This window comes from Capra hircus, chromosome 24 (genome assembly GCF_001704415.2).
Source record: "Capra hircus breed San Clemente chromosome 24, ASM170441v1, whole genome shotgun sequence".
Lineage (NCBI taxonomy): Eukaryota > Metazoa > Chordata > Mammalia > Artiodactyla > Bovidae > Capra > Capra hircus.
In genome coordinates this window covers 7,483,235-7,497,079 of record NC_030831.1, presented here as the reverse complement: position 1 = coordinate 7,497,079, position 13,845 = coordinate 7,483,235, and the positions used below count along the sequence as shown (strand labels likewise).

Below are 13,845 nucleotides of genomic sequence, written 5' to 3'. Positions count from 1 at the left end.
ACCGTGCAAATGGATAGTCAGCAAGGGACACTTTCATAGATCTGATCTAGTTAACAAAACAGTAGACGGTTTTCTTGTAAAACTGCCTGCCTACGTTGTTACAAATATATCTGTGGAAACACTTCTTGAATCCAGATATAAGTATCTATAAGCAAACAAATAAAAATGACAGCTAACTCTCATTGCACATACATAGTACAACTGGGAGTGATCATTTTCATTCTTTCCCTTCTGAAACAGTTAGGGGCACTCACAGTTTCCATAATTCACAGAATAATTGCACTATTTAGTGTGCATGGTATTTAAAGATAAAACCACAACATATCCACTGTCTTGCTAAAACTGTAAATTACAGCTTCAGAATCCAGACAATGTGAAAATTTGCTTTGGGTTCATTTCAGATTATCATGCCAAGTCTCCAACTTTGGAACCTAAATGAATCTTTGAGATGAATCTTTTAGAAATGAGGACATTTTAAAGATGAGTAATGAGGACATGAGACAGGAATGATCACTGTTTTGTCATTACCAAATCACTGTGGTTTCAAGGTGGCCGTGACCGTTACTGAGTTTGACAAACACTTTTCATTGTTGCTTCCACCTAGAATTTGGACAACAGCAGCCATAGTCTAATTGCTCTGCGAGTCATATCATGAGGCCAAGCTGTGTACCTGGTCAAAACTTTGAAGCAAAAAAAGTTTTTCTGTACCTTCCTACTCTTTGATCCCTTTTCCTCCTTCCTTACACCCTCCTCAGCCTCTTCCCCTCTCCTTCCCAGTAATGGACTTGGGCCCCACTCGTACACAGCTCTAGCGAGCCCTTAACTGACGTAGCCCACCCACCCTTCCTGGCCAAGTTGTTGTTATTGTTGTTCCGTCACTAAGTCATGTCCGACTCCTTGTGACCCCATGGACTACAGCACGCTAGGCTCCTCTGTCCTCAACTTTCTCCCGGAGTTTGCTCAAATTCATGTCTACTGGGTCAGTGATGCTGTCTAACCATCTTAACCTCTGTTGCTTCCCTCGTCTTTTGTCTTCAGTCTTTCCAGCATCAGGGTCTTTTCCAGTGAGTCAGCTCTTCCCATCAGGTGCCCAAAGTACTGGAGCTTCAGCTTCAGCATCAGTCCTTCCAACTGATATTCAGGGTTGGTTTCCTTTATGGCCATGATGACGGCTTAACAATGGACAAGTCATCGAATGTGCTTGCTCTCTACCAGGCAGAAACAAGGATTATGACTTGCTGAGAGTTGTCGGCAGTCATCTTGGAAACACAAGCAGAGAGCCTGCAGGAGAGTGAGGCTAACATCAAGGGAAGTAGATCCAATGCTGTGACAGGGGATCCAGAAACTGTCTTTCGTCCATTCTTAATTCTGGACATAATCTTTAAGCCCTGGCAAATAACCCTTCCCTGAAGCTTGATCTTCCCTGGATTGTCCCATTACATGATTCAATGTTTCCTTTTATGTATAAGCTAATTAGAGTCAGGTTTTCTAAAACATATCTGTTAAGAATGCTCTCTATGGTTAGGTAGTATTTTTCTTGTCAAATGAAATAAATTTGATCAATCAATATCCAAGGTAGACAGTAAATAGTGGGAAGACATTTTATGATGATCCATGTACATAACAGTTATCATTTACATTCTCCTATGATGGGCTTAGACTCTAGCCCTTGGTCCAAGACAGAAGACCGGGTGGTTGACATAAATGTCCTCTCCTGCACCACCTGATGGTGGATTGGGAGGGAAGGGATTTCTGTAGTTGTTGGTTGCCTAGAAAGATAAACACAGAGGATATTAATAATTCACTGCATTTCAGCACTTAATCAAGACACTCAAAACAAATTTCTCCTCAATTCATCCATAATATAGGTCAAATTTCTATTACAATTAATTTCATAAAACATTCTCTTCATTGCATGGACTTTCCATGAGAAAATCACATTCTTGATCTCATGACTCTGAGATACAACAGAGATTAGTCTTGATTATCACTTGATATAGAGGGGTATAAATTGCCTCTTTAGATGCAAAATTCTCTCTCCTAAAGTTACGCTATTTCAAAGAGAACAATAATTCACATTTTTATATGGAAGGTCTAGTACAGTATTTTCCCATAGTGGATAACCATTAATTTCTGTTGAATGGATGAATTACTAAAGAAATGTTTTTAAAGTACACCGTGTCCTGGCTTAGGAATAAGCAACTGAACACAACTTAAAAATTACAAAAGGAAGACTACATTCACTTTCAAGACGATCTTTTACAATCGTTAATCTTCTCTAGCTAATCAAGTCACTTTGACCACACGTATGTATGTGTGTGACAGAAAATACAGAGGCATAAGTGAGAGCGGGAAGAGAGAACAGGGGACAGAAATGAAAAAGAGGAAGAAGAGGAGAGAGAGGCCTTTTGGTGAGTAGTGAATAGCTTGAAAACTTAGAGTGGTGTTGGTGTTTGCACAGAGAAAGTAAAAGGAAAGTTCAAGTGCTATTGCTATCTACTCAATTTGTCTTTTTTAAAAGAGCCCCTGAAGAATCAAGGAAGTCTAACTTTGACAGACCAGCTGACTATCTAACTTTCTAATTGCCACTCAAAATATCAAAAAGCCTGCAGAAGCCTGGAAGCGTTGAATATCTAGGGCAGGAAGTTGCAAAGCGCCTTTCCTCCCCTGGAATTGAGAGCAGTACGTGTGCCTTTGCATTGGCTTGAGTGGACAACAGCTAAGGACAGAGAAGAGACCCAAAAATCGTATGTGACAGAACAAAGCCAGACTTCTCCAGCCTTTGCACTTGGTGCCCAGAGCAAAACATGAGTTATTGAGGAAGACAAAAATTTGTTTTGCAAAGAGTAACTCCTTAATAGAAGAAGAAAGCTAAACTGAGAGATTATTAAGAAGTCTGAAGTGCACACACTGGATTGTCAGAAGCTTTTTAATACTAGACGTTTTGGCCATGTAGCATTCAAGTGCAAATAATTTAATTGAAGAGAAATGGATGTAATTTTAGATAAAATCGGGAAAATGTTTTATTGTAAGATTTTGTAAACAGACTAATGTGCATTAGAGGGAATATTTGACCTACAGTGGAGACAATGAGTGAGCATGAAAATAAGCATACATCTTATCTGCAAACCCAGAAGTAAATTTCTTCCTCTTTCAATTAAACATGAAGGAGCAGGAGCAGGTAGAAACACGGGAACAATGTCACAGTTAACCCGAGTCCTGCTGCCCAGCAGAAGGGTCTCTAGCTTCATAATCTAGACATCAATCAGTTAATCAATTAATCCAAACATCATCATAGTAATGAATATCCTGTATTGCATCCTTTTATGTGCTTGCTATGCATTAGTTCAATTTAATTTAACCCTCACAAAAACCTCAAGACACAGAAATATTATCATGCCCTGCACCGGGTCAGATAGCATCACTCCCAAATGTATGTACTTCCTAGACCTTCATTAATGTGACCTTATGTGGAAATAGGGTTGCTTCAGTTGTCACAGTTTAAGAGGAGGTCGTACTGAAGAACCATGGGCCCTTAGTTCAATATGACTGGTGCCCTTAAAAGAAACGGAGAAGAGACACAGACATTCACATGTGCACGCGGAAGAACGCCATGTGAAGACAGAGGAAGAGGTTTGAGCAATGTGTCAGCAAGCTGCAGATCGCTGATAACCACGGCAACTGAGAGAGAAACATGGAGCAGAGCCTCCTGCCAAAAAGGACCTGACACTGCGGAGACCTTGATTCTAGATTTCAGCCCTCCACAACTGTGAGACAACAGAATTCTCTTCTTTCTAGTCACCCACTTTGTGGTAATTTTGTCATTGCAGGCCTCCGATGGTGGCACCTAAATGTGCAATGTTGACTATTATTTTAAGTGTACTTGCTCCTTTATTTATATGGATGTAAAACAGTGTCCAAGGGTATTAACCATCAGTTCAGTTCAGTTCATTTCAGTTCAGTCGCTCAGTTGTGTCTGACTCTTTGTGACCCCATGAATCACAGCACGCCAGGCCTCCCTGTCCATCACCAACTCCTGGAGTTCACCCAGACTCGTGTTCATCGAGTCAGTGATGCCATTCAGCCATCTCATCCTCGGTCGTCCCCCTCTTCTCCTGCCCTCAATCTCTCCCAGCATCAAAGTATTTTCCAATGAGTCAACTCTTCGCATGAGGTGGCCAAAGTACTGGAGTTTCAGCTTCAGCATCATTCCTTCCAAAGAAATCCCAGGGTTGATCTCCTTCAGAATGGACTGGTTGGATCTCCTTGCAGTCCAAGGGACTCTCAAGAGTCTTCTCCAACACCACAGTTCAAAAGCATCAACTCTTCGGCGCTCAGCCTTCTTCACAGCCCAACTCTCACATCCATACATGACCACAGGAAAAACCATATCCTTGACTAGCCAGACCTTAGTCGGCAAATCATAGGAGACTAAATCAGAAAAGAACTGCTTCATCAAATAGCTGAGACTTGAACAACAGGCGACTGTGTGGTTAGGTTACTGAGAATAAAGAAGAAGCTTGCAAGCTGCAAAATGGACTGACTTACCAAGACACTTAGGATGCAAGAAAGAGTTGGGGGGGAGGGGTGAGTAACTATTCTGAGAACACTTACCCTATTCTGTGTGATCCAGAAGTCTTTAAATAGGCCTCTTTTCTGTTGCCTTTTCCTTCTGGGAACGCATGTACAAAAGAGAAATTAAGAATGACATGTCAGCACTAGCAGTATTTCTTCTTTTTTTTCCAAAGATTTTTTTTGATGTAGACCATTTTTAAAGTCCTTATTGAATGTGTTACAATACCGCTCCTGTTTTAAGTTTTGTTTTTTTGCCGCAAGGCATGTGGGTCTCAGCTCCCCAAACCAGGGACAGAACCTGTACCCCCTGCATTAGGAGGCGAAGTCTTAACCACTGGACCACCAGGGAAGTCCCAGCACTCTCATGATTTCAAACGCTCTATACCTCACCTGCACCCTGACCCTTAGTGATTATTCTGAAGTTGATCATGGCTGCTTTATATGTAGTCACTCAAAATTCCATTGACCTAAATTTTTGCATTTTTCCTACATCCTCCAATGTGCTCACAAATGGCAAAGGCAACTAAATGGATATCCAGTAGTGTAGCTTAGTAATTAATCTCAGGGAGTTTACTAAAGAATGCTGCAGAGTGGGTTATTACATATATGACTGACAACCTTCTCCAAATAATCTCAGACATATCCCACAATTAAAAGTTCCTTTTAAATGCCCACAGTGTAACTTCTTGGATGACAATGACAAAAGAACTAAGCTTTACAGACTCTTTCAGGCATTTCACTAAACCATCTGTATTGCTTTGCTTGCTGAGTCCCTTCAGTTGTGTCCCACTTTTTGCAACGTTATGGACCGTAGCCTGCCAGGCTCCTCTGTCCATGGGATTCTCCAGGCAAGAAGACTGCAGTGGGTTGCCAAGTCTTTCTCCAGGGGATCTTCCTGACTCAGGGATCAAACTCTTTTCACAAGTGAGGAAATATATGCAGATCTATGACCTTTGATTCATTGTTAAATTATCATTCACAAGGCTTGTTATATCATAACATAGAGTTAACTTTCTAAGTAGGTCCAAATATATATAAATATATATATACATGTGTATCTGTGTGTATACATGTGTAAAGAAATATATTTTAACATAAGCCTTAGTGTATACAATGTGATGAAAGAAAACAGAACATGATTTTTTTTCTTCCAGTTTTATTGAGATATAACTAACATGGAGCACTGTATGGGCTTTCCTGGAGGCTCAGCAGTAAAGAATCTGCCTGCCAATACAGGAGATGTGGGTTCGATCCCTGTGTCAGGAAGATCCCCTGGAGAAGGAAAGGGTGCTTGGTGCCCAGGGGCTTCTGGGTGCGTACCAAGCATGAAGGAAGGATTTCGTTTCCTCAGGCACCCTGTGATGTATTTTGGCTTCTCTCCAGGTCAGCGCATCTGAAGCTGAAGCGGCAAGATTATTTTAAACGTTAAAAAAAAAAAAAAAAAAAGAGTTTTTTTTTTTTTTTAACACTGTTAAACACAGTTCAGAAGGTCATTGTCAGGCCCTTGGGTTATTTTTCAAGATGTTTCTTTTCTAAGCAACGACCACAAACGGATACTAGCAACAGGGTAGAAAAGAGCACTCAATTTTTGCTTTGTGGTTTTGGCCATGATCGTGCATTCAGGTCCACTAATCTTCTTTTTATCACATTTAACCAAGTAGAACAATATATTCTACTGTTCCATTTAGCTATTCATGTGAAACTGATGCATTCTCATGACTCAAAATCCATCCTGGCTGACACCTGTGACCCTCCCGAGACCTGCCTGTCACTCAGTCTCTCTCCGCTGTGTTCCTCGTGTTCCCACGTGCTCCGTCTGTCACGTTGGCCCTTGGCACATTTTTTTTGAACCAAGGTGAAGCAGGGGAGAAACCCTCACTGCCACTAACGACCTGGGTTCCACACATCGATTTGCTCATTTCTGACCAGGGATTGACTGGAGGGCAGCCCACGATGCAGAGAAAGGGACGTCGACAGTTTCATGTTTCAACTTAATTAGACAAATGCTTGTGGCCCATCCACTGTTTGGAAAGACCAGCACTAAATGCCATCAAGCACGAAGAAATGAACAAAACACAACCCCTGCCATTATGAATAGCAGGGAAGACAAGCGAGGAGGAAATGATTAAACTGCAAAGCAGGCTGCGAGGCGGGGAGGGTGAGAGGCGCGATGGCACTCTGGACGGACCTCCCGTCTGCTGGCAGGAGGTAGAGTGCAGGGCAGCCTCCCAGAGGGGACATGCTCCTGCACCGGAGCATCCGCAGGACTGAGACTAAACCTGGGGAAACCGGCATTTTGGTGGCATCACAGAGGGGAAGAGTCGGGTGTGTTCACAGAATAAAAGCTGTATTTTAATACAACTGGTCAATATCAGGAGAGTAAGCAAACTAGAAAATACAAATGAATATTAGATTGAAAGAAAGTGAAGTCACGCAGGCGTGTCCAAATGTTTGCGGCCCCATGGACTGTAGGCCACCAGGCTCCTCCGTCCATGGAATTTTCCAGGCAAGGATACTAGAGTGGGTTGCCATTTCCTCTTCCAGGGGATCATCCCAAACCAGGGATTGAACCCTGGGCTCCAGCATTGCAGGCAGACGCTTTACCATCTGAGCCACCAGGGAAGTTCCTAAATATTAGACTGAGGTTAGATTAATCAGGTTGAACAGAGGGCACCCGTGACACAAGGTTAATGAGTTTAGCATTATTCTGGTTGCAGTGGAAACACAATAAATAGTCTTTAAACAGGGAGACAAGGTGGCCAGTCTAACTTTTAGAAGAGGAACCAGGGAACGTCAGATGAGTTAGAAGGAGAGAGATACCTGGGAGCGGGCAAGCAAGTTGGAGGGATCTCAGAAGGCAGGTGAGCAGTGAGGGCCACTTTTGGAGAGTTGCAGGCTGGCGGCATGGCAATAAGATGGAGAAACCTATGGGAAATCCTACCAACAAGCACACATGAGTGTGTGTGTGTGTGTGTGTGTGTGTGTGTGTGTGTGTGTGTGTGTGTGTACATTAGTATTACTGGGGGAGAGGAGTGGAGATGGATGTAGTCATTCACTCAACAAACATATAATAAATGTGTGTCAGACAATGTCAGACTTTCAAAGAGCAGACATCAAAAGTTTGGTTCCTTCTTTCCCTGAGACTTTAACACAAGGGATGGATGGGAGGGAAGCTGAAAGAGAGGGGATATACATAGACTGACAACATCCATTGGATCACCACTGAAAAAGCAAGAGAGTTCCAGAAAAACATCTACTTCTACTTTATTGACTATGCCAACGCCTTTGACTGAGTGGATCACAACAAACTATGGAAAATACTTCAAGTGATGGGAATACCAGACCACCTCTCCTACCTCCTGAGAAATCTGTATGCAGATTAAGAAGCAACAGTTAGAAATGGACATGGAACAACAGACTGGTTCCAAATCAGGAAAAGAGTATGTCAAGACTATATTGTCACCCTGCTTATTTAACTTATACACAGAGTATATCATGAGAAACACTGGGCTGGATGAAGCACAAGCTGAAATCAAGATTGCCAGGAGAAATAACCTCAGATACGCAGTTGACATATAACCTCAGTAACCTCAGATACGCAGATGACACCACCCTTATGGCAGAAAGCAAAGAGGAACTAAAGGGCCTCTTGATGAAAGTCAAAGAAGAGAGTGAAAAAGTTGGCTTGAAGCTCAACATTCAGAAAACTAAGATCATGGCATCTGGTCCCATCACTTTATGGGAAATAGATGGGGAAACAATGGAAACAGTGACAGACTTTATTTTGGGGGGCTCCAAAATCACTGCAGATGGTGACTGCAGCCATGAAATTAAAAGACGCTTGCTCCTTGGACGAAAAGTTATGACCAACCTAGACAGCTTATTAAAAAGCAGAGACATTACTTTGCCAACAAAGGTCTGTCTAATCAAAGCTATGGTTGTTCCAGTGGTAATGTATGGATGTGAGAGTTGGACTGTGAAGAAAGCTGAGTGCTGAAAAATTGATGCTTTTGAAGTGTGGTGTTGGAGAAGACCCTTAAGAGTACCTTGGACTGCAAGGAGATCCAAACAGTCCATCCTAAAGGAAATCAGTCCTGAATATTCATTGGAAGGACTGATGCTAAAGCTGAAGGTCCAATACTTTGGCCACCTGATGCGAAGAACTGATTCATTGGAAAGGATCCTGATACTGGGAAAGATTGAAGGCAGGAGGAGAAGGGGACGACAGAGGATGAGATGGTTGGATGGCATCACCGACTCAATGGACATGAGTTTGAGCAAGCTCCGGGAGTTGGTGATGGACAGGGAGGGCATTCTGCAGTCCATGGAGTTGCAAAGAGTCAGACACAACTGAGCAACTGAACTAAACTGAATACATACACAAGTAACTGATTCAGCTTGTTTCATGGCAGAATCCAGCACAACATGGTAAAGCAACTATCCAATTAAAAATAACTTAATAAATAAATTAATACATTAGTTAGAATCACGAGTTACAAGGAATGATTCCAACCTAATGTGACTACAAATAAGATTGCAACAAATACCTAGACTGGTGAGTTGATGAATGTGGGGCAGCTAGGAGGGAATGGCCAACCAAGAACATCCTAGAAAATTCCCAAGTGTGTCATAGCCAATAAAAGGTAGGAGACTTTAGAAGAAGCCAGGTGACCCCCTGCTCTCTCTAGGGTAGCCCCTCCCAACTCCTTTCTTCTCAATAATCTGTAATAAAGGCACCTATATTACTTGTTTCGGACATTATATAACCATTTATAATCACATTGTTTGCTTATTAGAATGTGCGTGCCATCACATCTCCTTCACCGTGGTCAGAATAAATATTTGATGAATGAATAAATGAAGGTGTTGGGGGTTCCCAGGTGGTGCAGTGATAAAGGACCTGCCTGCCAATGCTGGAGACACAAGAGATGCAGGATAGATCCCTGGGTCAGGAAGACCCCTGGAGGAGGAAATGGCAACCCGCTCCAGTGTTCTTGCCTGGAGAATCCCACTGACAGAGGAGCCTGGTGGCTACAGTTCCTGGGGGAGCAAAGAGTTGGACATGACCAAGCACACGTGTAATGAGTGTTCAGCCCTGGTCTTGTCCTCAGAATCCACCCCTCCCCGACCCCTCTGTCACACACACACACCTCGCCCCTCACCTGCCAGCCTTTTGTGTTTGCAGGAGGAAGAAGACAGATACAGCTGCAGACAGGCAGTTGAACCTGTGGATGAGGGGGCAGACGGCCCACTCCTCCTAATTCTGAGATGAACTGCTCTAGCCTTCTCCTCTAACACCTCCACAGCCCCTGCTCCTCCTCTACCTTTAAGACCAGCGTTTAAAGGATGTGGCCTCAGTGCATGAGTCCTAAGACAGCTCAGCCAGCTACTGGGTCATTAATAGAGAAATTCGAGCATCAGAATTACTCAGGAGGAGTTCCAGTACTCACCTCTTATAAGTAATGACAGTGATGGTGGTAATTAGGACCAACAGCAACAGCAGAACTGCCCCACCAGCCACAAAGGGGATGTATGTGTTCTTGGTTTCACCTAGGAGGAAAAAAACAAATGAATTATAGGAGGAATTAGAAATTCAGCTAAAGCTAGAATAGAGAGGAAGTTGGGAAAATTTAAAAAGGGTATGTTCAGTTCAGTTCAGTTCAGTTCAGTCACTCAGTCGTGTCCAACTCTTTGAGACCCCATGAATCGCAGCACACCAGGCCTTCCCTGTCCATCACCAACTCCTGGAGTTCACTCAGACTCACGTTCATCGAGTCAGTGATGCCATCCAGCCATCTCATCCTCGGTCGTCCCCTTCTTCTCCTGCCCCTAATCCCTCCCAGCATCAAAGTCTTTTCCAATAAGTCAACTGTTTGCATGAAGTGGCCAAAGTACTGGAGTTTCATCTTTAGCATCATTCCTTCCAGAGAAATCCCAGGGCTGATCTCCTTGCAGTCCAAGGGACTCTCGAGAGTCTTCTCCGACACCACAGTTCAAAAGCATCAACTCTTCGGCGCTCAGTCTTCTTCACAGTCCAACTCTCACATCCATACATGACTACTGGAAAAACCATAGCCTTGACTAGACGAACCTTAGTCAGCAAAGTAATGTCTCTGCTTTTGAATATGCTATCTAGGTTGGTCATAACTTTTCTTCCAAGGAGTAAGCATCTTTTAATTTCATGGCTGCAATCACCATCTACAGTGATTTTGGAGCCCCAAAAAATAAAGTCTGACACTGTTTCCACTGTTTCTCCATCTATTTCCCATGGAATGTTAATCATCACAGAATAACAATGTATATAAAACAAAGAATCCAATTTAAAAAACATAGGATGAGTAGGGGGAAAAGACTTCTTTCAGAGTCACCTAACTATCTCTGAATCCTCACAGATTTTCCTTACTTCCTTGATCTAATAGTGGGTTTGACACCTTAAGAAGAATAAGAATAGAAAGCATTTATTCACGGTAGGTAGCACTTCATTCTAATGAACTCCCAATCAGAAACACAGAATCTTTAGTAGGAAAAAAAAAACTATCAAACTAAAATATAAATGAAGATTACTGCTGGTACTTCCCTGGTGATCTAACGGTTAAGACTTTGCCTTCCACTACAAGGGATGAAGGTTCAATGCTTAGTCAGTGAACTAAGATTCCACATGCTTTACAGTCAAAAACCCAAAATATAAAACAGAAGTAATATTGTAACAGATTCAATAAAGACTTTCTAAATGGTCCACATTAAAAAAAAAAATCTTTTTTAAAAAATGAAGACTACTCCTTAGTTCTGATAATAATAAGTACATCACAACAGTATGTAATTTTGATATCTGTAAGTAGAATTTTGCTTAAGAAATACTGTCTACTTAATGACAGTTTAGCATAAAAATAATCAAGAAAAGTATGTTACTTTTCCAACTCAGGTATTAACTGGACAGACCAGCAATCGGGGAAAATCTGAAATTTTCACACTGATTCTTTCACTATTTAGCTATTTGACCTCCAGCGAATTCCGAACCTTCTCTGCCTGCCTTGCTCCAACTGTCAAGTGATGCCAACACTCCTAATTACATCGCGGAGTTGGGATAAGAGTCTAATGAGGCAATATTCAAATGAGCAATATTTGCTCCCCTCTGGACCGAAATCCCATGAGATCAGAGACCATCTCATCTTCCAGATGTCCTCCTGCCCACAGCACCCCTCACCCACCGCCACCCACAGAGCTCGTTGCAAGAAGACATCAGAATATGTTGTTGATGGAAGTGGGATTGAATGGAAACAAAGGTACTGTCTTTATGGCCATCTCTCTTTAGGTGGCAAATTTTCCAGGCCCCCCTCCTGCAGAAAAGGGGCAGCTATGGCAGAGACCAGCACAACTGCCCATCCTTTTGAAACTGAGCTTTAATTTCCTGATTCCCAGGCTGTCTGGAATCCCATGGCATCCTGAAAACCATGCTTTTCACAGCAGTCTTCCCAATCTCTCATTCAGATGATTTCTTCCTTCCTGGCTCCCTATTTAGCTGAGATTTTCTTTCATGATAAGAGCTCAAAGTTTACTTCACTCATTCTTTGGTAAGGTTTACTGCAAAGAAAGACTAAATCATATAATAAACATTATTTTTACTCTATAAATTTGTTTAACCTATAAGGTGAATAAAGGTAGAAAAATATATGAACACTTTAAAGACCTTGTATGTAGCATCGAAGATGGGGTTTTGTTCAGATATGATGCAGAGAAGAAAAGTGAAATTTATTCAGAACAAAAATATATTGAATCACCACTGCAAAAGGAACAAGGGAATTTTCTCCCAATCAAATAATAAATTAGCATTTTTCAGTTCTTGGCACATTTTAAAAAGTAAACAAAATATCTGAAGTTATTCTACATTGTAACACAGGCTTATAAAAGGACCACAGTTGCTATGCTGACATAATTTGAATACAGTAGATGCTAAGGTTAAGTCAAATGAACAATCGTGAAAGAAAAAAATGAAAGTTATTGTTCAGTTCAGTTCAGTTCAGTCACTCAGTCGTGTCCGACCCTTTGAGACCCCATGAATCACAGCACACCAGGCCTCCCTGTCCCTCTTTCAGTATCCTATCATTTTGCCTTTTCATACTGTTCATGAGGTTCTCAAGGCAAGAATACTGAAGTGGTTTGCCATTCCCTTCTCCAGTGGACCACATTCTGTCAGACCTCTCCACCATGACCCACCCATCTTGGGCTGCCCCGCGGGCATGGCTTAGGTAGGCAGAATAGGGAAAAGGAGTCCAAAATGGCGGTGGCTAAAAGACAAAGAAGGGAAAAGCCCGCGAAAATAAAACAAAAGAAGGTCCGAGGACCGGAGTGAGGACCTCAGGTAAAACAAACAACACTCCTGGCTGGCCCAATTTACATAGGACAGGCCCAGGGAGAGATAAACATATGAAAAGAGGAGCCAAAGCTAGCTCGCTCTCTCTCTCCCCCCACCCCGCACGCTGGGGCGCTCTTCTCTTCACGTCTTTGGATCCATGTGCCCTCACACCTCAGAGATGGATTTTCCTGCTGTCTTCTAAATAAAATAGAGCTATAACACTGATTTGTCTAAGAGCTATAACATGGTCCTTTCGAGACCTGAGAGCTGTGACATGCCGAGGGGGCTTTAATGTCCGTCACTCCAAATCTTTGTTGTGACAATACAAAGAACCGAGGAACATACACTCATGTGACTGTTATGATCAAAAAATTAATTGACAGTATTCTGGGAAAATAGTTTACCTACTTTTTGAAATATTATTTAGATCTTAATTACAGTAAAAAAAGAAAGAAAACCAATCTGGGTGGACTACAGAGATCTAAATGTTTAAATGTAAACATGAGAAAAATGTGAGTATTATTTAATCTCTGCAATGAGAAATGAGTTTCCAGTTTATACAAATAAGCAAATACATAGGATCAACTGGGTCAAAATGAAAAGTATCTGGAAGTCAAAGTCATCACAAACAACATACAGCAACAAGAAAATCAGTTAGCATCTTTAACAGACCCTTGTTATTAAGAGAAAACTAAGCAAGACAATGAGAAGGATGTGGATAACTTATTAACCAAAGCACTTAAATTTGCATGAAAGGAAGCCAGTGGCAAGATGGATGACCTCAAGTTCAATCTAGGGAGCGAAATCTACCACGACCAGCCTCTAGGAATAAAGCATTCTCTGTACATCGATCCTTTCATGAGCTGCTTGCACATTTGATCAATTTTTTCTCTATAAAAATGTTCAGAAATGTGAAC

The 13,845-nt window shown here is 42.0% G+C and overlaps 1 protein-coding gene across 1 annotated transcript in view; it reads right to left on the bottom strand.

The window, feature by feature from the left end:
* Nucleotides 934-13,845, bottom strand: part of CD226 (CD226 molecule) — a 90,658-nt gene continuing 77,746 nt past the window's right edge. Inside the window, exons 5-7 of the mRNA XM_005696957.3 lie at nucleotides 10,026-10,125; nucleotides 4,615-4,672; nucleotides 934-1,769 (exon numbers count right to left, since the gene is read on the bottom strand). Coding sequence (XP_005697014.2) covers nucleotides 1,656-1,769; nucleotides 4,615-4,672; nucleotides 10,026-10,125 — 272 coding nt within the window. The 3' untranslated portion in view covers nucleotides 934-1,655. The remainder of the gene's footprint in view (nucleotides 1,770-4,614; nucleotides 4,673-10,025; nucleotides 10,126-13,845) is intronic.